A 25,171-nucleotide genomic window follows, 5' to 3' on the forward strand; every position below is an offset into this window, starting at 1 on the left:
TGCAACAAACAATAAGCTTTGTCGTTTGTCTTAATAAATGTGTTAACTGATTTCCCTCTTTGCTGAGTCTTAGACTGAAAAATAGTGAGCTTGATACTATCCAAGTAGATGTGTGAGATGTATCAATATATAGCGTTTGTTTTGTAAATTCGCTGATTCTGAGTAAAGCAAATAATGCGAGTGAGAAGGCAGCCGAAAACAACGTTGCCTCAAATTAGGAAGACCGAAACTTTTTTTGTAAGCGCTCATGGAGTTCTTTGGTCTTTTTGTTGGCCTTCATTGCGTTATAACCCGTCCATTGCCTTGCAGACTATAAAATGCTTTGCAGTGTCACCTAGACCTTTTTGTGACAATTGGATATTCCAGACAAGCATTTGACTGTGGTTAGTAACAAAGTTTCTGTGGTCAAGAAAGTGGTCATTGCCCGGGGACAGGCCAACATTATTGTAGGTGATATTTAAACCTGATATTTGACAATTTCTGTAGTGCTAAGCAGTAGGATATTACTGGGTATTTATGGTAAACCCAGACTGCACAAAATGAGCGGCTATGTATTGCAGATCTCCAAAATTGAGGGTTGACTACAGCCTGATTGTTAAGGTAAAAAAAAAAACAGTTTCTTCTTTTCTAAATATGATTCAAAAAGGTTGCATCCATGAAAAGAAAGGTAAGGTCTCTTGTGATACCGGATTCCCTCCTAGAACGGGACCTAGGACCTTTTGCAAACTCACCTTCAAAATAAATACCAAAGCCCCTTTTACCATCAGAACTCTATAAAACTCTATGTCGTTATCAGTTATCCAAGAACTTTCTGTTTTAGGGGCGACACATTGAGAGTAATAAAAGGGGGTTAATGTTTTGCAATGCAGCTCTTCTGGCAATAATATCTTTATTTACTGCGTTTGCAAAAATTGATGGGATGTCCTGGGCATTGCAAAGATTTTTTCGAGAGCCTAGCTAGGCGGGGACCAGAATATCTATGTGAAAAAAAAAACCCACAAGAAACCCATGAAATAAAACGATTCTCATGGGAGTGCTGGGATATGTAGATAAGAATTCTTTCAGGGTTGAAAGTTAAAGTTGGGGAATAACCTGATGAATAGTGACTAGCGGCCTTGTTGTCTTGATCTCCAAGCACCAATCGATGCTTTCCACCACAAGCTTTGCATTGATGCATGTACCTGCCAAAAAGATAAAAGTGGCAATCAGTGACTTTGTTGTAAATTCTGCAATACATTATCGTGATGGATATTTCCCTGAAAATTGTGAGAATGAGTTTGATCTCTTTTTGTTGATTTGTTGGTATATGGATTTTTGTGTCTGGGTGTTGCTCACTCACGTATAACTTTAGGCTAAAATAATGACAACTTTATGGTATCTTTGTAAAGCATTGTTATTACTGTGGTTGTTATAATAGACGAACCAGCTCCTGATTGTGTCTCATGAGGAACGCGGGTCCCTTTCTTTTCTCATGCAATATTGTTGCCATATGTCCCCCAAACAAAACGACTTGACCTCTTTATTGCTAATCTGACATCCCTCATATATTTGAGCAATTTTTGTGACCTGTTCCGAAATTTTTTTTATCATAATGATCATAAAAACAATAAAAGTTGAAGTCCAGTCTTCAATGTCCACAAATGGTCTGGACCTAGTGACCAGGTTTTAATCTTGATGTCGCCCGATTCTAGGTCATTCAGGGCCTCTTTTTCTGGTTTTAAAAGATCAGAGTGGATAAGTCTACCAGTTTACCGACCCATATTTTCTCCTTTAACTTGAGAGGACATTTGCACCCACGTTATCTAGGGAACCAAGGTATATCTATGTCAACACCGTGTAAAAATTCTATTTTCCTAAAAGATTCCTGATTAAAAGGGGCGAACGGCTAACCACATTTGAGTCCTAAGCTGTCTTTTCCTTCTGTGGTATGCTTTGAGGTCTGGCTGACGCACGTATCCAACCTAACTCCTTCTTGACTGGCTGGTTGTCGTGCTGGTGTTTCTTCTTTTTGTACCCCTTCCCCTTGCATGTGCACCCCGTCTTTTCGATCGCCGCATGTCTGTTGCCCGGTCGTTGTATATTTAACAAACAGTTTGGAAACACACTCAGGACTCTTTCAACATTAAGAACTGCAGAACTAGATTATCTACTAACCTCCGATTGGCGAAACAAGTGCTACCATTATTGGACAAAATTGTTGTATGGCACAAAAATGGCGGCCACCGGTCACAAATCTGCTATTGTGCAGTTCAGTTTCTGTTTATCAGCATGTGTCAACAAAAGCAATTTATGGGTGACGTTTATACTAATTCTGCAGTTAATGAACAGTCGTCGAGCTGCTATCAATTAGCCACCACCAGAGAGTACATCATTACACGTGGTTCTTCTTACAATCTATACGCCCGATTTGTCTGTAACTACGGATGTAAATACGGAAAATGTATTGACTGATGATCAGACTCACTTTTGTGAATTAAAAAAATTCTCGATCTGTCCTTCAAGCTTATGATTCATGGTAGCTATAATAATCTTCAATCTTCTACATAACAATTAAAAAATGAAATTTGGCCGCTATGTAAACTTTTGAAACTGCAATCTCCATAAAGCTGGTTTCACCTGCGTTTTTTTTAAAAGAAAAATAAGTTCAATTTCAATAATTGTAATGTTGACTCATGCTACTTTGATTTATGTTTGTCATCGATGATCAAATTTTAAATGATTGTTCTATAGTTAGAAACATCATCAATACAATTAATTTTTATCTTAAACTGTCATGTCTGTGATATTTGAAATTCCACGCGACTTGTTATTGTTGGTTAATTAAAAAAAAATACCTAATTGCGAAATGTTGCATCATGTGTGTATAGTTTTCTTTTTTTGTATCATATGTTGATGTCAGAGTTATTTATAGATCCACATCATGTCTAGAAAGAAGTAGCAGTAAAGGTATGTACTGATTATTGGTTACCAGTTGTAATCTTCATGAAAATATTCAACAAAAACAAATCGAATTGTATTTTTTGCCGGGGGGATTGGGTGGATGGTTGGTGTCAAATATTCTGACCTCGAGTTTCTTGTTTCTGTAATCATATTAATCTCTTCAAATTTAACTATGGAAAACATACTGTTTATTGTTAATTGACAGTAGGTGCAGGTTTGATTTTGTGAAATCGAAAGTAAATTTGTACATGTCCTAGTAATTCATGAAAATTCATTTAAATCTCACACAGAATTATATCAGATTGTATTTACCATTTATCAAAATTTGAAATATTACTAATTTCAAAATACCCAAAACACTGAGATTGAATTCCTTGTATTGCATATAGAAGAATCTTTCGGTGGTGGACTTAGCTTCCTATTTCGATAGTTTTGGTTTTGAGAACTTCTTTTTTCTGGGGGGGGGGGGGTTAAGATCTTCCTATATATTTGATTCTAAAGCTGCTACGTGTACATAATATAGAAATTTGAGATCACAATGTTTTGTATATTAATATTTAATAACCACTGGGTCGATTCCACTGCTGGCGGACCAAGGGGCTCGGAGGATATTCACCAAGCTAATAGTCAGACTTGTCTGGTCCGAATTGTATTAGAACTTAGTTATCATATTTTTTATAAAATTTGCAGTATTACTAATATAAAGTACCCAAAGCACCGAAGCTTTATTACTTGCATTTCACTCTCGGTGATTGATTTGCTTCCAGTTCCGATGGTTTTGGGTTTGAGTACTTCTTGCATACATTTTTTTTGGATTAAGATTTTCCTATATACACACGTATCTGGTTCTAATGCTGCTGATGAAAGGTTATTCCTTGAAACACGTACACAGTTCAAGGAAATTTGCAGTATGTTTGATTGGTATTTTGTGTATATATATTACCCCTTTGAATACCAAATAAAGTGCAATTCGGCAAATCATGTTTAGCATTTTGAAGTTAAGTTTTTTTCCCTTTTCGATTAGACCATGATTAAGTGCTTGTGATTTCTTGCACCTTTACTAAAAGAAAATAAGTCAGTGTACATGGGTACATCGTGCCTTGCTGCTGTCCATTTACAGAAAAAGTTGTCCTCCAGTATAAACAATCAAAAAACAAAACAAGCCGGTAACATGTACACTTCAGTCATAAATAAAATGTTAAGGTGTCACTTTAATAGCTTTTTGGGTTTTAGTAACCGAATCGTTTGCTTGGAAGGAACATATAAGTTAATTATAGATTCTTTCTACTTCAAAATCCATTTTCATTTGTAATGCGATCTGAAAAAGTATTCTTAATTTAGAATAGAGCAAAATTGAAGGGTGGAAGGGAGTCAGGAGGTAAATTTGTATCGTAAACTGGCTGAAAAAATTTCCATTCACCTCTTATGAAAGATAATCATAGCCATAAACAAAACCAATGATATCTTGCCGTTCTTTATAAAACGAATTAAGTATTGCAATGATATACAAAGAAATAATGAATAGACGTCAACATCTTGAAACGAAATTTTTGGTCTAAGTGAAACAAAAGATTTATTTTTTGTTCAATTTCAGTTTATTCGCCTTGATAATCGATACATTCTAATTAGGTTACTTATTGAGCATCTACAAAATGATACAAATATGCACATCAAATTTATCATTATTATGGAATTATTCTACCAATGGCAATATTTAAGTATTTAAGCAGCATAAAGTATGATTACAAGTATAAATAATTGTTATTTTACGTCCCAAATAATGAACATTTATGTTTTTTAAGTTCATGTCTCAGCTGATGTTTCACATTACACAATATTGATTCAATTATCTCTTTATTACAAACAATGTGTATGTTTGTAATTTATTTACTATATATGTATATATTACTGTATATGCAAAAATCAAGGACAAAATGTTATACCTTGCTGCTTAGATTATTCAAAACTAATGGATATAATATATAAATATGACCATTCATCATATTATGCAAGATTATATATCTATAATTACATTATCAATGCATGAATCATTAAAACATAGTTTACAATGAAAACCAATATTTGATCGAAACGACAAGGTCATATACCATACTATTAAACTTTGACCAGTTTCACGAAAAATGTTAAAATTCTGAACGAAAAAAAAAAGGAAAAAAGTCAGTTATAACGCAGGTTAAATAGACTGTTTCAAATATCATTACAAAAATACAACCAAAGCATCTCGCTCGCCAAAGCTCTTTCGCCATATTATCAGACATATACATGTGGTATTATAAGTTTACTTATAGTGAATATAGAACATTTCAGCATTAAGCATGTACTTAAGTTTTAAAAATTACAAATGACTTATAAAAGTTATAAGTGCGGAAATTTTATAGTTCATATAGTATAAGGGAAATATTGAAATGTAATCTGCTTAGCTGCTTAGATGAGATCTGATAAGATTGCTTTATTTATTTGTGACTTTGTCATTTAATATCCATTGTCACATAAATACAAAATCATAAAAAAAATTTGGTGATATCGTATTTCCTCACATAATTACAATGTCATTTTGGTACTGATTTTGCTACGTTGACTTTTTGGATATTTGTGAATGGACTTAAAGCCCAACAAATATTGAATCTGAAGCGGAATATTGTTTGTTCTCATTATAGCCGACAGAACTAATTTGTCTTGACATAATATTCCAACGATTATTATTTATCAAGGAGGCAAGGTATATTATCCTGGCACATACAAAAACATGAAATGGAGTATCTCAACTAGTTCTGTAGATTTTGATGAGGTTTCTCGTGTAAGCTTTTGATTTTTTAGCGTTAATGCTGACGATTACTATTTGTAATAAAAATGATGCGATTATTTTTATTTATTTTGGACGGCATTGACTAAGAAGATGATAATTTATGTGGTATTTCTTGAATTTTTAAGATTGATTCAAACGGGGTGTAACTTAAAAACTGGGTTTGCATTGAAAGCAATCGGTGTTAACCAAAATTATTCCTACAATATTTTAAAACCTTAGCATGGATCGAAAGTCAAATAAATACTATAACACTCATTAGGAGAGATAACTTTAAATTAAATAATCAGTTTTTAACAACAAATTACGAATTATGCCGTGAGCATACATCATTGAAAATGGTGTGGTTTATATCTAGTAAGTTTATTTGCACAATACAGAGTAGCATATTAGAGTTGACATCAAACTTTGTATTTAGTAGTACTGCATACCTTATAAAATTAAAACCTCTCTTGTATATGGAAGATACAATCAACATAGACACCATTTAAACATTGTAGTTTAGACTCCGAATCTGAGGAAGTATATCATACTGAATACTTTATAACTACATTTCAAATAATAAAACATAAACACTATAGGATTATGTTCCTTGTCTATGTTTGAGTAGGTACAAGAATAAACCTTTGTCCCTCCGCATCCGGATTGAAAATAACATTCTCGTTATGTTGTGTAGATATCTACAAAAATAAATAAATAGTATCATTGCGTAAGGTTTTCCATATTGGCTTAGTTATTGGTCCGAGGCTAGCTATATTGGACTGACGCATAGCCGAAGTCCAATATTTCTAGCCGAGGATCAATAACTCAGTCAATATGGAAAACCTTACGCAATTATATCTTCATTGACTAACTAGTAAATACACTAGGCCAATTTGGATTTTAACCAGTCCAATATTAGGTATTGGATAGGTAAAATCCCGCATTGGACGGCTAGATTTCGTATTGGCGTATTTCTGTATTTGGTATTGCATTGGCAGATTTTATCATATTTAGCCTCATATTTGAACTTTAGTTAATAAATAATTGTATTTCCAAATCAGTACGTAAATTGCAATTTTTATCTTCTATGTAACTTAATATCAGGAAGAAAATAAATAATGATAGTAATAATTCCAATGTACGTATGTAAATTGCATTTTTTGTATTCTATGTAACTTAATATAAGGACAATAACCAATTATACTTTGGCTCTACAATTAATATATTATAGTAATTTAGATATGTTAACACCCTCCCCCCGTTTATACCACTTATATATCAAATAAAGCATATTTGAGTTCCATACAAAAAGAGCTGTTAGTGAGTTAAATAATTAAATTTGGTTGCTTTGATTCGTACACACCAGAAACAGACCTAGCTTTATTTTGTAAAATTGAGAAATGAATGTGGTGGGTTAGAGAAGCTAAATAAAGTAAGGTATTTGATAAAAAGATAGGTAATTTATGTGAAGGTAAACATGCAATAATTTGCTCTTTAAATTCGATACGTAACTCCCCGTCATATAATGTCAAATGGTTATCTCTTTTTGTTCGGACTTGGGAACTTGCTTAGAAATGAAGGAAGGAATGTTTTCATTCATTGTTCATATTCATGCTTCTTCCTTTGATATAAACGTAGTTTCTACATGCATTATAGTTGATAAAGTACAGTATTTGAACTCAGTCTTAGAGAGTCAAACCGAATTTGACTTAAAACCAAATAAAATTTTCAATATGTTAGCATAGCTTTTCATTTTATGACAAAAGTCCCCCTTTTATTTAATTTTTTTTTACAATTTAAGATTTCGAAAAGTTTGACTTTCTTTTCTTCTTTTTTGACAGCAAAATAGCTTTATTTCAACAAAATAGTACATTTTTAGAAATAACCAGACATCAGAAATTGCCATTTTTATGAATTTCCTTTAATTTCGTATTAAACTAGGAGATTTTGCGGGTAGTAGTTTTCTTTACCTTGAAATATTTGCCACATCCTCATGTAATATTAAAATTTGTATTTTGTCACGAGTTGTTGTATTACGTGCATACTATATTTTCGTGAATGTTCTATTCGCGCATTTGTCTCATTTTTAAACTAATTGTTCAGTATTGGTCTCTCTACCAAGGACGATGATTGTGATTTACCGTCTATGTACTGGATTCCTAAACTCCACAAGAATCCACACAAACAACGTTTTATAGCTGGATCTGCAAAATGTACCAACAAACCTCTTTCAAAACTTTTAACTTCTATACTCACAACTATCAAAGAGGGTCTGCAGTCCTACCACAACACTTGTTACTCCCGTAGTGGTATTAATTCAATGTGGATCCTGAAAAATTCGAAAGATCTTTTGGAGACATTCAGTTCAAGACTATTATCTGAACATAATAGCATTAAAACCTATGATTTTCACACTGTATACTTCTATTTCCAATACTCAGCTAAAATCCCGACTCAAAAACATTAAACATCGTTGTTTTCCAAAAAAAAGATGGTACACCAAGATACGAATAAATAGTTCTTGGTAGAGATTCCTCATACTTTGTAAGAAATAATTCCAAATAATTTTCCAAATATACAGAGAAAGATGTTTACAAAATGCTGGAATTTTTAATCGACAGCATATTTGTCCAGTGTGGTGGACGCATTTTTTAACAAACGGTCGGCATTCCAATGGGAACAAATTGTGCTCCTTTACTTGCTGACCTATTCATTCACTCTTATGAGGCTGACTTTATATCTGATCTGATCCGAAAGAAAGAATATCGTTTGGATAGATCCTTTAATCTCAGTTTCCGCTATATAGATGACGTATTATCCTAATTTCGGGGATTTGATACATCGCATTCGAGCCAAAGAACCTGAGATAAAGGATACTACAGACACTGAGAAGTCAGCCTCATATCTTGACCTACACTTATAAATAGATGGTAAGGGAAAACTTTTGACCAAAATTTACGACAAACGTGAGTACTTTTCATTCAAAATTGTCAACTTTCCTTTCATCTGTGGCAACATCTCTTCAGCATCTGCGTATGGAGTGTTCATATCACAACTCATACGTTATTCCAGAGCTTGTCGTAATTTCGTAGACTTATTGTATCGCGCTAGAATTCTAACAAATAGGCTTCTGGAACAGGATTATGTTGCTACAAGATTGAAGTCATCACTACAGAAGTTTTATGGTCGTCATCATGAACTCGTGGATCGTTATGGTGTATCCATCTGCACCATGAAAACTGATTTATTCAACGGGTCATAGTTTTCCTTTTCTCGTTTGTCTACCATGGACTTGACCTTTTATGAGCATCTCGGTGCGTGTTTCTAGAAAAGCAGGGAATGCTTACCGTACCAGTGCACCTGGTCCATGCTCCCAGTTTTTAGTGGAGTCCGAAGCGCTCATTTGCTTTTTTTACTTTGTATGTATGATTTTAATTACTTTATGTTCTTTGTTGTGTATGTCTGTTTCCCATGTCTGGTCTTTGTCCCTAGATTACATTCTTTTGATTTCCGCTATAACTTTGGTTCTCCTTTGTATATATTAACGCCAAAAAACATATTGACGCATAAAAATAACTCATTGTTCAAATCAAGCCTATTTTATTTAAAACTGAAGAATAAGATACATGTGTATTATCAAACTATTGTAGCTATCTAATGTTTATGTAATACCATTTGTTTTTTACTCATACACGCCGAAAGCCAATCCGATGGTTGATATGGATTGTCGGAAGTTTTAAGTTGTAATATGAGAAATCACCTTAATACAGCGTCTATCATGTATCATCATTAATGTTTGTATAAGATTGTTAATTTCTCACTACAGTGACTAGGATTAGCCCATTTTTAGCCATGTGAGATTTCCTTATCTCATCCACGGGTGATATAAAACACGCGACGATTGTGACGCCACAATAAAACGTCTCAAGTATCACAAACCGCCAGAAAATGCAAGACTAAGTAATTTTGGACATTCTTGGGTTGGAGCTCGATGGTCTCTAACTCGTCAGGGTCTCGTTAGATAAGTCGAAATCTTACCGTTTTGGTGTCTGAAATTTTTCTGTCTTGCGCTCTTAAAACCAACACAAATCATTTTTATCTGAAATTTGCTCGGTATCGCTCGATTGTGTTGAGGATAAATGGGATATAACCTAGATGTCCATATCATAGTAAGAAGACCCAATGTGTAATAAAAAAACTAATGACGTTACTCATGCGATTACATAATGGCTAATATGGATTTGCGATTACGATACATCAAATCAAACTCAAATTAAAAAGGTAGAAAGAAACATATACAGGTTAAAATTAGATTACTTACTATAATATCAGAAGTGTGGCTGTTTTGTTGGTCTTCACTATTAAAGACTCAAAGACTGTTTAACTGTAATAATTTTGACATTTCATTTTTGTAATGTGTTAAACACACGTAATGTATGCAATGCAAAACAGAACTGTTGGTATTTGTGAACGCTTTTCTAGTTTAAAATTATATAAAATGTGAAAGAGTAATCAAAGGAACCAAGATTCTAGCGGAAATCAAAAGAATGCAATCCAGGGACAATGACAAGACATGGAAAGCAGACATACACAACAAAGAACATAAAGTAACTAAAGTAATACATATAACGTAACAAAAGTAAATTAGCAACTGGGACTCCACTAAAAACTGGGAGCATGGACCAGGTGCACCGGTAGGGTAAGCTTCCTCTGCTTTTCTAGAAACACCCGCCGAGTTGCTCATAAAGAGTCAAGTCCGGAGTAGACGAAAGAGGAAAGGTTGAAACAATCAGTTTTCATGGTGCAGATGGATACGCCGTAACGATCCACGAGTTAATGATGACGACCATAAAACTTCTCTAGTGATGACTTCAATCGTAAAGCATAATAACCCTGTTCCCCAAGCCTAATTGTAAGAAGTCTAGCACGGTTCAAAGAGTCTGCGTAATTACGACAAACTCTGGAATAACGTATAATTGTGATATGAAAACTCATTACGCAGAGGTCGATGCCACAGATGAAAGGAAAGTTGACAATTCTGAGCACAATTTGTTCCCATTGGTATGCAGACCGTTTGTTGAAATTTCGTCAACCACACTGAACAAATATGTTATCGATAAAAAATTCCAGCATTTTGAAGACATCAAAATAAAAATAGAAATAAAATTTGTGAGCATTCTTCACTTAATTGATTTTCATCACTTTCATGTCGGAAAGGACAAATTCCATGTTTTTGCTAAATATATTTTAAATATAATAAGCATCAGAATCTAAAATAGATGGTTCAGTACCTAATTAAAAATTTGCGGATAAGAGGAGGACACTTCTCTCTGTAAAAAAAAATACAGATCAAAAGACGGAACCCATATCACTATATCGTAAAAAAAAACAACGTACAACATATTTGGAAGCTAACGGCAGGTATCTGCTAAATGTGTTTAGTCACTTGTTTTTCATGGTTACGGTTTTATGAAATAAGCATTATTGTTAGACATGCTCGTAATTTATATGATTATTCAACTTCTGCTCCTTACCGTTCAATAATAATGTCTTTATTTGCTGCATTAAGGCCGACAAAATACAAAACGTCACTGCACAACCAAAACATCCAGCTATGTACTTCAGCAATCCAATCTTTACATACTTTTCATCATCTATAAAAAAGGTTGCAGTACATAATTATTTTCAATTCAGCTGAGTTCTTCTTTCTCGTAATATATGCACAGTTACATAAGGTATCGTCCTCTAAATCCTTTATTTGCTGAACACTTCGTATTATTTGACTGACATACTATAACACAGTCCATCAAAATGATAAAACAAAACACTCTAAGGAAATAATTATATTGCAATATCAAGTCATTTATCAGCCACACAATAAGTTTGGTAGTGATTCAGTCAATGTCATAACGTCATTTATTGACAAAACAAACGTTGAATTTCATTGAATTGCAGTTGATATACAGTACGAATTGTAGTTTTCCTCGTGTACAATATTTCGTGGGTGTCTATTTTCATTGTTTTTTTTTGGAAAGTTTTTAAATCGATGACTCGATTGTAGTAAAATTTTGTCATCAAAAGATTTTACTTCTTTTCTTTGGCAATGTGTATTCATAGTTTTGCTATACTAGTGCAGAACAAAAGAACAGAACAGAAGTTACTTAGTAGTGATGGCCGAAGGACATGTGAGCTGTTTCCATCACTTGGCTACGTGGTCCGTGAACACATTTTCAAAAGTCTTCTTCTCTGAAACTGCTTAATCGATTGAAACCAAACTTGGCATGATTATTCCATACAGAATCTTGCAAACGATGACCGTTGTTTTTTTTTATCTCGGTAAAAAAATGGGCACCGTTACTAAAATAGAACATAGGGATCAATCAGTATATTACGCAAATATCTCCGAAACCGTTAGGCTTAGCCAGATTCTGACAGGCTAAAACTAATTTATGGGGTGATATCTATATATGTACCAATTTCATTCGAGATTTGTGAATCGATATTGGAGTTTTCCTTTTTCTGCATTTTGTTTAATATTAATTCTACTGCTTTCGTTCAAAAATCTTCTCCGCTGAAGTATCTATGAACAAATACCGGAAGTTGGCATGATTGTTTCATGGTGTTTCCTGCACAAAATCACCAGCCAGATTTTAGCTAAACCCAACTGTTTTTTTTAAACTGCGGAAATATGTTATTTGACAGAATCCGCGAAATTAGCAGCCGGAAAAATTCAAACGAATGTTATTGTCGTTTTCAAAGTCAGCCAGCTTAAATATTGACTCAAACTCTTTATATTATTCGATGTCCAGAAATAACCTTTTGGTGAGGAATAAAAGCAAAAAACCGTCCCTCAATCACACATACAGCATGGTACATGAAATTTTGAAAAACTCTTTGTTTTCAAATACGTAAGCTTCTTTTTTATATTTTATAAATTTCTTCTTCCAGGTGTTGGAATAATTGGACTACGTACTCGGCCGGTAATGCAAAGTTTTCGCTCTCATCTTCATGACTTATTGAGAAATTGTTTATTTCTGTAGATGTTATTTTCATTTTATGTCTTACAAATTTGAGTTATTGGAATTTGTTCTTAAAAAGGGGAGTCTCATATTTGGACAATAATTTGAAAACGCTTCCATGGTCGTCATCTTGAACTCGTGGATCGTTACGGTGTATCCATCTGCGCCATGAAAACTTATTTGTTCAACGCGTCATAATTTTCCTTTCCTCTTATGTCTACCCCGGACTTGACTATCTATGATCAACTTGGTGGCTGTTTCTAGAACAGCAGAGGACGCTTACCCTACCGATGCACCTGGTCCATGCTATCAGTTTTTAGTGAAGTTCGAGTTGCTAATTTGTTTTTGTTACTTTTATGACTTTATGTTCTTTGTTGTGCATGGCTGTTTTCCATGTCTGGTTTTTGTCCCTGGATTACATTCTTTGACTACCGCTATAACCTTGGTTCCCTTGATTACTCTTCTAGCACCTTTCATGAAACCTTGGTGAATAGTTTATTTGAACCGATCTTTTTATTTTAATACATTTTTGAGTTACGTGACATTTTCATTCCACAAAGGGCAATGCTACCATTTGACCCATAATTCAATAACGTTTCATCACATGACCATATAATTATGAATTGCATTGCTTTGATTTCAGAATCATTTCAATTTTAGTTAACATATCCCTCAGAAGCAAAATTTGGATGTTAATAAAATCGCAACGTCTGTCTGTCTGTTTGTCAGTCCATGTAATCTTTTGTAAGAGTTATTTAGAACTTTAGTTATTTTACCACCGCGACCAAATGTAATTCTTTGTCAAGCTTTTAATCACAATGATTTTATCAAGCTTAATTGTTATGTGTTTATTTTCTCTGCGGCCGATTTAACTGCGCTTAGAGTCATTTTCTTAATGGTGCAACAAATAAAATCAGTTAAAGCACATGAGATTTCATGCAACTTACTTGTGTCAAAAATTTCAATTGAGCCAACAAAATCCTCATTATTGTAGGTTGTAGCTTTGCATTGAAATGTTCCTCCGGACCTGTTTAGTTCATACTCTTCTAAATACAATAAGGGCCCATTTTTGTTATTAAGTTTAAGTTCTTTTCCACATCTTGCGTAAAAGGTCCAGGAAAAATTTGCTTCTATCATCGCATTTAGTAAAGTGCAGTTGAGTGCATTATTAATTCTTCGAATGTGGATAACTGGAACTTCTGAGAGAGAAAAGATCTTTTAGGTTTTAATTAAACAACACTAGAAGAAAACATATCAAATTTAAAAAAAAGAAATTAATCATTTGCACGTCATGTCTTCATGAAAAAATCAAATATAAAGACAACTTGCTCATACAGAGTGTAGTAGTTACGCTAAATTTTCAAGACCGGAGTAAATGTTTCTCCTTCAACAGAGCAACATAATATATCAATTGATACTGTAAATATTGCATCGGATTGAATTACGCTTTCCCTATCGGTGCACCTGGTCCATGCTCCCAGTTTTTAGCGGAGTCCGAGTTGCTCATTTGCTATTGTTTTTCTTGGTATGTATTATTTTAGTTGCTTTATGTTCTTATTTGTGTTTGTCTGTTTTCCAAACCCGGTCTTTGTTCTTGGATTACATTCTTTTGATTTCCATAGCATCTTGGTTTCCTTCATTACTCTTATTGTGTACACATGTTTGATGAACCACTCACCTTGAACATACAGTTGGGTACAAAACGTTACTACAGAATCGTTATAAAGCGATGTGCAACAGTAGATATCCTCATCATTCTTAGTTATGTTATGTATAAAAAGGATGTATTCACTTTGGTTGTTAGAATCATTCAAGATGCCTTTTACTTTGCTTTTTGTTGATATTATGTTCTCCAATGATCTTTTACTCCAAATAGGATTTTTATCTGTTTCGGTCGAAGGGCATTTTAGTTCTACAACATCGCCCACTCTTACCGTTGTTGTACTTTGGGTAGCAAAACTAACTGTGCAAAACCAAAATACCCCTAGAATATACATGTCAGTATAAGTCAGTGTTATATATATAAATATATATCAGAAATTCAAAAAGAAACGAACACTGACCTATTGATTGTTAAATTTTGTGGATATTGAGAAGAAATTAAAAACACTTCGTTCTGTACACAAAAAGTAGTCATATAATGGTATTTCGATGGCGGTCTTCAAGTTCCATGCCGATGTTCATAGCTATTCAATATAACTTAAGTTTGAGTGTTTGGTTCGATACAAAATTTGCTTCGCCAGTTTTCATACCACAAACAACAGTCAGTCTTGGATTAATTTTATTACTGTGACCGGTTAGGAGATAAAGGACACCAACAAGCATTAATTTCAATGTGATAACAGTATGTTAAGCAAAATTAAGAACTTAAATTTACAACTGGTCGAGGTCGATTTATATTCAACACTTCTGTTTTAATTCTGAATCTGAGTAATGATAAAAGGTACACAGGCATAGATACCTGATTTGAGTAAATAATATTTTTTGTGCCAGAGTTCTCCTGAAACTCGGAGGAATGGAGCCTTCACATGAATTGTTCACATGAAATTCTCGAATTCAGGTGAACCTCATTTAAAATGAATTCACGTGAAAAAAAAGTAAATACATACCTGGAATAAACACTGCAGCTGTATCAAACTTCATTATTTTTATGAGCATGAGTTTTTGAACTTTACTGGTGAAAATTTTAATCCTCCTGTGTCAGAAGTGTAAAAAGATTATTTCTAATATTTACATATGAACAAACTTTGTATATATAATGTATGATTAAGAACAGTTTCCTGTTGGTAATTGGTATTATAATGTATGTCTAGACATATAAGTGATGAATATACTTTTGTATGAAGGTCATTCAATAAGATATTTTTAATGCATTTTCCCTCTTAAAGTTCTTCACGATTCTCTTACTAGAAAAATTTGACCATAAAATTTTATTTCTATTGAACAAACAATACATACATACATACATACATACATACATTTTAAACTTTTGATGCTGAATTGTTTCTCTTCTTAATAGAAAGATAAAACATTGTCACAAAAAGGAAAAAAATCTCGATAAAATAATATTAAACTATAAATAATCAAATATAACGACATTATTGTTGACCTCCTTTAAAACAGCACAAAAACATTATATTACTTCAGACTTTTTTTTATCAAAATAACCTATTAGAACTTTTATAAATCTTTTTTAATCTTATTTCGAATACAGTTAAGCGATTTATTCACGTAGTGAAGATCAATGATGCAACTTAATATTTTTACAAGCCTTTAAAATATATAGAAGTGGAGTTGTCTTCCGGATTGTTTCTGTTGTTTATCCAGGCCTCGTTTTATTCATTGTGTAAATTGAAATATTCCTTAAAAAGACATAATATTTGCGTATCATGATCGAGTTTCAGTCCCGTTTAATGCATACCGAATCTCTGAAACATATACAAAGCCAATAAATTGGCATCGTTGCATTATATGCCAAACTGTCACACAGCAGAAACTAACCGCGCATCAACTGATAAAGTATTCCCAACTTTTATAAATGCTTTAAAGCAGGAAAGATGGTGTATATAGAATGTTACTTACTGAATTTGATCCATTCGATGACATTCCTTCGAACAAAAAAAGGCATCACAAAAGTAATTACTGGACTCATACAAGTAAACGACACCTTACGTTCTGTGTTGTGATTGTCTGTTTTTCATGTCTGGTCTTTGTCCCTGGTTTACATTCTTTTGATTTCCGCTAGAATCTTGGTTCCCTTGATTAATCGTCAATCTCAATCGAGATTTTTATCATTTTTTAAAGTGTAAAAAAAAACTAACCCGAAGAAAAACTCCTTTTTTGGGTACATGTCCAAGTCAATTGATTATATCTGATACCTTACACAATTGGTCGTCTTGCATTTTATGCAAAAAGATCGGAAAGTCCATCGTGTTCATTTTTATTTCAAAACACAGCATAGTTTTGGCGTGATCCAGAATCGTCAAAAAATTAAATGAGAACATGTTTGTGTACCATTCACACGACTTATCTAATCTATGAGTGTAGAGTTGTTCGTTCTGAAAGAAAGTCTCTTGCTGAAAAAATACAAATATTGCTTTGTGCATAGACAAATTATTGAAATACGGGTCTTTTAGAATTCAATTAATTTTTTTTATAAATATTTCGGGGACAACAGGGGAATACAACTTTGTATCAAGTAGTTTTTTCACAATTGTCTTAAGCACTCAGAATTAATAGTTTAAAAACTGAAAAAAAAAAATGTGTAAAACTACGAATGTTTACGTTAGCTTCAGAAAAAGAAACCAAAATACTGTATTTGGAAGCTTCAGTTCTGAGACGCAAAAGAAGGATTACTGTTCTTCAATAAATATCATACTGTGAACAAAATAACACTGAAGAAATCTTTAGAGACTTTGCCTTCTTTATCGACAGGGTTTATTACATGACTATTTGATGATAAATCTAACAGCAATGTAGAAAAAGGAACATTTATCAGAATTCCTTTCGTATATATTAAGAAAAGTTAAGGTTTATCCGGATGTAGTGTGTCATTGCTTACAAAGGCTCTGGTCACAGTTTGTATTGTAACATCTCTTTGCAATTGCACTACATCGAAGGTCATAATTTTTAATTGAGCACTCATACTTTCATAGAATCCTTGCTTCATACCACGAGGTTTGATCGTAGCAGAGAACCTCTGTATGTTTGTACTTGATATATTCCCACTGTTTTCTGCCAATATGATGTCAAAGTTGACATGAATGCTGAAAAAGTGGATGGAACGGATTCTTTTTACTCAATAGTTAGTGCCGCATATCATGTTTGTGAGGAGATAAGCCGCAATACATATTAAATCTCGGCAACGCAATTAGAGAATCACAAGTTGTCAAATAGAAGCCCAGCCAATAGACGAAGAAGTTTCGTCGCTTTATACTAGTGCAACTTAAGCAAAGAGCTCATAGCGTTCAGAGCAACTAGGATTTTTCTAATCCATTGGAAGGTTTCCTTTCCATGCAGAAACCTCTCATTACTTGGTACTTCTTTGAAAATTACTACGGACTATTGTTGAGCTGCCATGTAAATTACCCACAATAATTGACAGACAGAAAATTCTTTTGTGTACTGTGTTCAACAAGCAGAAATACAATATCAGTGGTTTGTTGATATATGTGAGCAGCATGTCGATCATTTTCTGTTCATACATGAGCGTCTGTTTTCAGTTACACATTCTGGAATTCAGATAAATGGGAAATGGGAGTCTTTGATACCATGTGTAGATACAGATTTATATGCAGTCACTCGTGTTTACCATATGCTTTCAGGAAAACAATCCAACTGTGCCGTTTGATACTCCTGTGTAAGACATATAGCCGTATGAATCTGTTTTAGGTTGTATAATGTAACAAGAATGCATTGAAAAATCTAAAGTGTTTTGGCATGCCGTTCAGATATTCGTAGTTGTATGTTAATCTAACTAAAAGGGGAAAAAAGTTTGAAATAAATCGGTAAAAAAACGGAAGCATTACTTAGGTCACAAAACGTTTTTACGGACGCACGGACACAGGTACGGACCTACGGACAGATACTTGAACGGACCAAAACATCAAAGATCCCCAACTTTTCGTCGGATATAATAAACAAGTGTCTTCGAATATAATAACTATAAGTTTACGCTTTAAAACCTTTTCCTGCATTTTTGCGTTATAAACAACAGCATTTCAAGCAAAAAAAGGGCGAATAAACCACGATCTTAGGATTACCAAAAAAAAAAAGAACAATATATATTCTTGTGACGAAAACATAAGTTTTTTTATGTTCATACGGCAAGAAAAAAATTCAGGTCGTTTAATATGGAAACCCCCCAAAAATTTTTTTTATACATTTTTTCCTAAATTATAAAAAAACTTCTCGAAAGTAAATTTAAAAATGAATAAAGCTACGATTTAAATTGATTAAAAAACAATTTTTATATAATTTTGAAATATGGTTTATTTTTAAACTACGTTTTTATTTAAACGTTATGTGATTTTGAAATTCCCATTTTTTGCTATTTTTGCAATTTAGAAAAAATTGTGACCACTTTCCATTTTTACGACTAAGCAATTATAAAAGTACAATTAAAGACCTTTCAAAAGATGTATAATATAGCCATGTGTTAGGTAGGTGCATGAAAAAACCTCGAAATCCCTTGTTTGGTACTCGTCTAATACGCTTTCGCATGCTAAACTCACTGCATGAGCACACCCGCACTTTACTGGTATTTAAATCGAATCGGGCAATACTCGTTGTCCAGTAGTTAATCACATGTAGGGCGAAGGAGTAATATCGCGTTTTTCACCATCTACCCCAAAGAACTTGAGATAAAGGATATAGACACTATGAAGTCAGTCTTATATATTGACCTACACTTAGAAATCGATGGTAAAGGAAAACTATTGACCAAACTTTACGACAAACGTGATGACTTTACATTCAGAATTGTCAACTTTCCCTTCATCTGTGGCAACATCCCTTCCGCTCATGCGTATGGAGTGTTTATATCACAATTCATACGTTATGTCAGAACTTGCCGAAACTACGCAGACTTTTTTGTATCGCGCAAGAACTCTAACAAATAGGCTTCTGGAACAGGGGTATGTTGCTACAAGATTGAAGTCATCACTACAGAAGTTTTATGGTCGTCATCATGAACTCGTGGAACGATGTTTTTGAGTCTGGGTTCAAAAAGAGTATGGGGTATAGAAGTATAAAGAATTGAAAAAAATCATAGGTTGAAATGCTATTTTAGTTTGATAATAATCTAGAATTACACGTTTCTAAAAGAATGTTTCAAGACCCATATTGAATAAATGCCACTACTAGAGTAACAAGTGTCGTGGTAGGACTGGAGTCCATCTTTTACATCTGTGCGTATAGAAGTTTAAAATTTTGAAAGCGGTTTGGTGGTACATTTTTAGACCTTTAGAAAGGACCTTATGATGTTTGAATCTCTCGTAATGGCATCACCGGAAGAATAGTATTTGAATGAAGAGTTTTTACTAGAAAAGTCGGGGGGTTTAGCCTCATAAAACCTCAATCTCGTGGTCCTACAATTTTTTTTTATAATTGAATTTTTTTATGCAATAAGTGAGGTATAGGAATATCAAACAATCGGTATTTATTTGACTTTGAAATTCGGGGGGGGGGATTTGTCGTGTTGGAGGGTGTTAACCAAATTAATTGCCTATATACCGTTGTTGACAGAAGTTGAAGAAATGATCCTTTTTTTTTCATCTTGGCTTTAACACCATTGGTCTAAATAGTCTGTGGAAACCAATATCCAAAATGATGGCCACAAGTCTGTATAATGATGAGGTAGATTCAATAATAGCTGTGTAAGGATTTGTTTGTAAAAGGAGTGTCATAAAATGACAGATATAGAATAGAGTTTGGTTCGAATATGATGAAGTACAAGAAAATCATTCCATTCTCCATATTTCAGGTTTTGTCGATAACACAGTTTTGTTCATTGCAGATTCAGATAATTGAAACAGAAAGTAACAATTAAGTCTGAAACAAGCACAAATGAAGTGGTGTGTTTGGCTTTTCGTATTTGAATATTTCCTTGGTAAAGCAAATCTTAAAGGTACGTTGATTTACACTATTCAGCAAAATGAAAGTTTCTTTAAAGCATCTTCACTTTTAACATGTCTTTGTCCGTATATGCCAGATACTAGACACTTCGTCACACACATGTACAACTAAATATAATATAATAAACAATTAATATAACAGATCATAGCGATACAAATTTCTTTATATCATTAATCTTGTGGACTAAAAATATTGTGATTCGAATACAATTGAAAACCATTAAAACTTGAGAGGCTTTATAAAACATAATAAGAAAGAGTACTCAAGGGAACCAAGGTTATAGCGGTAATCAAATGAATGTAATCCAGGGACAAAGACCAGACATGGAAAACAGACATTCACAACAAAGAACATAAAGTAACTAAAATCAAACATACAAAGTAACAAAAGTAAATGAGCAACTCGGACTCCACTAAAAACTGGGAGCATGAAACTGCATGCAGTCTCTTCATTGTAAATGATAAAAATGTCAGATCCTTGGTCACAAATGTGTAATTTGAATTAGACTATATACTAAAGCAAAAAGAAGCATACAGTTAAATAAAAAAGGGTCATTAGACTGATACGAAGAATTGAACTAGCAAAACTAAAACATTCTTGTAACTTTAATTTCTGTCCTTGTTATATTTTTCATTGAAGTTACTTGGTATGTTAGAACTATCCCAATTATCATTGGTGGAAATCTTACACTGTTTTGCAATACAAGCACAATTCCTTGCGACGATTGTCCATCACAATGGTATCAGGGGAACAATGTTCTGTCGTTTTATGACAGAGTCAGTAACTCTAACAAGTATTCAGTAGAACATGAAAAGGACGGGTTCGCATTAACCATCAAGAACTTGACTTTTGAACATTTTAATAGAAGTTACGGATGCTCCTACGACTATGCATCCTTTACAAAAAACCTTACTCTACCTAGAATATACGAATGTAAGTACTGTTTTGTACAAATCATTTTATTGTCAAAAAATTAATTTTGTGAACATTGAATAACAAGTATGCATACGCTTTGTCTAAAAAAGAATGCCACTTTCACTAAGATCGTCTTCCTAGATTTTTAAGACTTTTCTATTGATGTGAATCAAAGCTTTTGAAAAGTGCCATGATTTTTTATTCAATTTAAAGAACGACAAAAAAATACATTTGATGCTTCAAAAAACCCTTGAAGCTTCACGGAGCTTTAGATTTAATGAAAAACAACCCTTCTTCACACAAGGCGGTATTCATTTTATTAACAAGCGACTTATATTTTAAGACCATCCAAGGCAGACCAAAACTAACCTTACGCATGAGATTGTTGACAATACACTTTACATGAGTCTAACGTTTCTCGAGGTCCATCCAAAACCTGTTTGTAGTGTCCATCTAGATGTAAGTTTATATTGTTTTTCTTACCTTGGTTATTGTAAGGTGCTTTGTCAACATTTTGAGTATAATATCTAATTTCATTATTATCAATATTCTGTATATGCTTAATCAATTAAAGAAAAATGTCTTAGGAGTATATTCACAATCAAACAATAAAATTACAATCAGTCAACAACGATGAGCACACTAACCTTAATCATTCAAATTGTTTTTGCAGGCAATTAACATTTCAACTGCTTTAAAGACCGTTATTGTTGACAAAGGGCTCTTTTTTGATGTTGCACTCGAGCTAATGCATACTCCTGAAAATACATGCGACGGAAGACTTGTTGTGGAGTGTTTGATAGGAAGTAAAAACGAAACATTCATGGACAGTCATATACAATTCAATTGTGATGGTAGGTGATGATAATGGTTTGCATATATATGATGTGTGATTCGAGAACATGAAATATATCATATTGTAAAATTATCCTCTTTACGAAAGTGATGTATCCAATTTTTCCATTATTATCGATAAATGTATTTCCTAAATACTTTAAATCTATTTCTTTTTTTTACAGATGGCTTATACAAAACAATGGCGAATGGTACTGCTAGTTGGTCAACGGACATGACAGTTACTATTTTCTTTGTAATCATAGTATTCATTTTTTAATCACAGAGGTCAAACTGAAAATTTCTGACTCAATGTGACAGGACTTCAACATCTGATAAAACGGTATGTTAGGTCCCTTAAAGGAAAATCATAATTAGTTACTACTATACACACTTGATCAAATGTTGATTTCATCAATTTATGCTTGGATTTGCTTCAAAACCGGACCACATTTGCCAGTGTGCATATAAGTAATAGTTGTCTTTTTGGTAAAGGAAAACTATTGACTAAACTTTACGACAAACGTGATGACTTTTCATTCAAAATTGTCAACTTTCCTTTCATCTGTGGCATCATCCCTTCGGTTCCTGCGTATGGAGTGTTCATATCACAACTCATACGTTATGCCAGACAGACTTTTTGCATCGCGCTAGAACTCTAACAAATAGGCTTCTGGAACAGGGTTATGTTGCTACAAGATTGAAGTCATCACTACAGAAGTTTTATGGTCGTCATCATGAACTCGTGGATCGTTATGATGTATCCATCAGCATCATGAAAACTGATTTATTCAACGGGTCATAGTTTACCTTCCTCGTTTGTCGACCCCGGACTTGGCTTTTTATGAGCAACTCGGCGGATGTTTCTAAAGAAGCAGAGGACGCTTACCCTACCGGTGCACCTGGTCCATGCTCCCAGTTTTTAGTGGAGTCCGAGTTGCTCATTTACTTTTGTTACTTTGTATGTATGATTTTAGTTACTTTATGTTCTTTGTTGTGTGTGTCTGTTTTCCATGTCTGGTCTTTGTCCCTGGATTACATTCATTTGATTACCGCTATAACCTTGGTTCTCTTAATTACTCTTTTATAGTATTAGTTTATGGACTAATAATGATAAATAAGAAATATTTTGTCATTCTGTCATACGCAGCAAATTGGATATTACAGATATACATCCTGTACTACATTTATTGCTTTAATCTATAATATGACATGACTTTAATTTATAGATGTGTATTTTAGCTCATGACATGCATTTGCTGTAGCATATAAAATCTCAAAGATTTGGAATGTTTATGTGCCTATCCTTTAACTTATTTCATTTCTTTAGGTGTTGTTTTTTTTTACATATTTATTTCTTTATTTGATTTCTATTTTGCTTTACAGAATTCCTAAGGAAGTTGTTTGTTTTACAATGGACTTACTTTTAATTAGAAGAAATTGCGTGGAATAATGGCCCGAAAGACAGGGAAACAAGTTCTTTTGAAAGGCGGCTCAAGTAATACACTGTAAATTTTATTATGTCACATACTAATTGCTTTACTTATGAAACTATGTATAGCAAGTATTGCACTATCCATTTGTTCATTTTTAGTGTAGCCTTATAACTTGCTCATCCAGAGGCGAATTCTACCTATTTTTAGATATCCTTTGGTATTTAAAACTATAATCTAACTATCAAAGTATTACGGGATTTAGATAACAAAATTACGCAATACATATTGAAAAAAGAAGGTGGTATATTGTTCGGAGACATGATTGATTATGCTCTTTTTGTAACGAGAATATTGTCGACGAAAACCATGTGCTTTTTTATTTGTAAACATATCACCGTTAATAATTTAAGACAAAAGTATTTGGTAAAATAATAATACTATGCGTTTTCAAAGCGCAACAAAATGGGTAGATTGCTATTTTGCCATTTGAATGCGTTAAAAAAACTGTGTGTTCATTAAAGAATTATCAGTCAATGATAGATGTTTAATAACTGTTCACTCACTGTATGTATGCTGTATTTATTTCTGTGCCGTTTTCTGTATATGTAACTTAGTATAACTTATTGAACTTCCGTAAAATATATGTGTGGATGAGTGTATATGTAATATATATAATAAACAGCAACAAAACCCAAAATCTTTATTTCCTTTATAACATTTTATTCAACTAATTACAATTTACTCAGAGAATTGAATGGAAGAATATTTCGTTCTGAAAACTGTTAAATATTAATTTAATTCTGAGTATTGTCTTTCTTTATGCACATTTGAGGTATGTTATGTTTTATCTGTAGAGAGATTTGTACTTGACCAACATTATGAGTTACTTTTGTGGTATTCTTACAGAAAGAATTTGGGGGGGGGCCTGTTTTTTGTTTGTTTGTTTTGTTGTTGTTGTTGTTGTTTCTTCCTTTTTTCTGGTTTTGGTTTTGTTTTTTTTTTGTGATATTTTTTTATATTATACTTGCACGATTTAATATATATAAATAAAACTATTTCAGTAGTAGGTATCATTTCAGTGATCAGAACAAGTTCTTGATTCAGAGTTTTCAAGATAGGCTTACATCTATTGGCGACAAATGACGTTCTTGGGGGCTTTAAACAAATAATTTATTATATCATATTACGATTTTGAACACCCGTATCTCATTGTTTCTTTATGATGTTAGCCCTCATACGTATGTGTGTGTTGTATTTGCATACAAATCCTGTTGTGATGCGACACGAATATTGTATATAAGAAAAAAACATACGAAATTTGAAAGTAAGAAAACAAGTGTTCATTTGCCCAGAAACTTAGTCCCAGGTCAAGCTCGGCAAAAGCAACGAAGGTAGTATACAAGTGTTTGTTGTCAAATTTTATTTTATTTAGTTCTTATATATCTCAACATATCTCATTACAAAAAATACAACTTCAGTTTTCCATAACAGCACAGTAAAACACCTTGTGGTTGAAGAAATATTTTTTATTGACTTCCGCTCCTTTAATGTTTACATATCACTCTTTTTGTTTAATTCAGTGTTAT

General features: G+C 33.2%; 2 protein-coding genes across 5 annotated transcripts; one reads left to right on the forward strand and one right to left on the reverse strand.

Moving 5' to 3' along the window:
- Positions 1-1,158: 1,158 nt before the first annotated feature.
- Positions 1,159-15,530, reverse strand: LOC148605621 (uncharacterized). Of its 4 annotated transcripts, none has more exons than XM_088548129.1 (6): positions 15,375-15,530; positions 14,444-14,749; positions 13,713-13,964; positions 11,281-11,400; positions 10,068-10,130; positions 1,159-1,181 (listed from the first exon to the last, which is right to left on the reverse strand). In XM_088548129.1, exons 1-5 carry the CDS (start codon positions 15,421-15,423, stop codon positions 10,108-10,110), a joined length of 750 nt encoding a protein of 249 aa, XP_088404255.1. In that variant the 5' UTR covers positions 15,424-15,530; the 3' UTR covers positions 1,159-1,181; positions 10,068-10,107. The 4 variants fall into 4 exon arrangements, with proteins under 4 accessions (XP_088404255.1, XP_088404256.1, XP_088404253.1 ...); XM_088548127.1 differs by lacking the exon at positions 1,159-1,181 and adding an exon at positions 4,502-6,444; XM_088548128.1 differs by lacking the exon at positions 1,159-1,181 and adding an exon at positions 6,485-7,950.
- On the forward strand, positions 2,843-24,651 carry LOC148605622 (uncharacterized). The gene is made up of 7 exons (XM_088548131.1): positions 2,843-2,946; positions 20,282-20,392; positions 21,040-21,333; positions 21,659-21,774; positions 21,989-22,169; positions 22,335-22,492; positions 23,536-24,651. The coding sequence occupies exons 2-6, from the start codon at positions 20,332-20,334 to the stop codon at positions 22,427-22,429; spliced, it is 747 nt and encodes a 248-aa protein (XP_088404257.1). The 5' UTR covers positions 2,843-2,946; positions 20,282-20,331; the 3' UTR covers positions 22,430-22,492; positions 23,536-24,651.
- Positions 24,652-25,171: the final 520 nt, after the last annotated feature.

The sequence above is a fragment of the Perna viridis genome, chromosome 10, assembly GCF_037379345.1.
Source record: "Perna viridis isolate PV_CMFRI_1.1 ecotype Kerala chromosome 10, ASM3737934v1, whole genome shotgun sequence".
Classification (NCBI taxonomy): domain Eukaryota; kingdom Metazoa; phylum Mollusca; class Bivalvia; order Mytilida; family Mytilidae; genus Perna; species Perna viridis.

What these genes read in the sequence shown, in the direction of transcription:
- LOC148605621 (XM_088548129.1), bottom strand. Translation starts at nt 15,423, where the DNA reads ATGCTCATAAAAATAATGAAGTTTGATACAGCTGCAGTGTTTATTCCA. An exon ending in TACCCAACTGTATGTTCAAG is followed by an intron (nt 13,965 to 14,443) that starts GTGAGTGGTTCA and finishes TTTCTCTCTCAG; the next exon opens with AAGTTCCAGTTATCCACATT. An exon ending in AAAGACATTATTATTGAACG is followed by an intron (nt 10,131 to 11,280) that starts GTAAGGAGCAGA and finishes AAATTATTACAG; the next exon opens with TTAAACAGTCTTTGAGTCTT.
- LOC148605622 (XM_088548131.1), top strand. Translation starts at nt 20,332, where the DNA reads ATGAAGTGGTGTGTTTGGCTTTTCGTATTTGAATATTTCCTTGGTAAA. An exon ending in TCTACCTAGAATATACGAAT is followed by an intron (nt 21,334 to 21,658) that starts GTAAGTACTGTT and finishes TTATATTTTAAG; the next exon opens with ACCATCCAAGGCAGACCAAA. An exon ending in TTTGTAGTGTCCATCTAGAT is followed by an intron (nt 21,775 to 21,988) that starts GTAAGTTTATAT and finishes TTGTTTTTGCAG; the next exon opens with GCAATTAACATTTCAACTGC.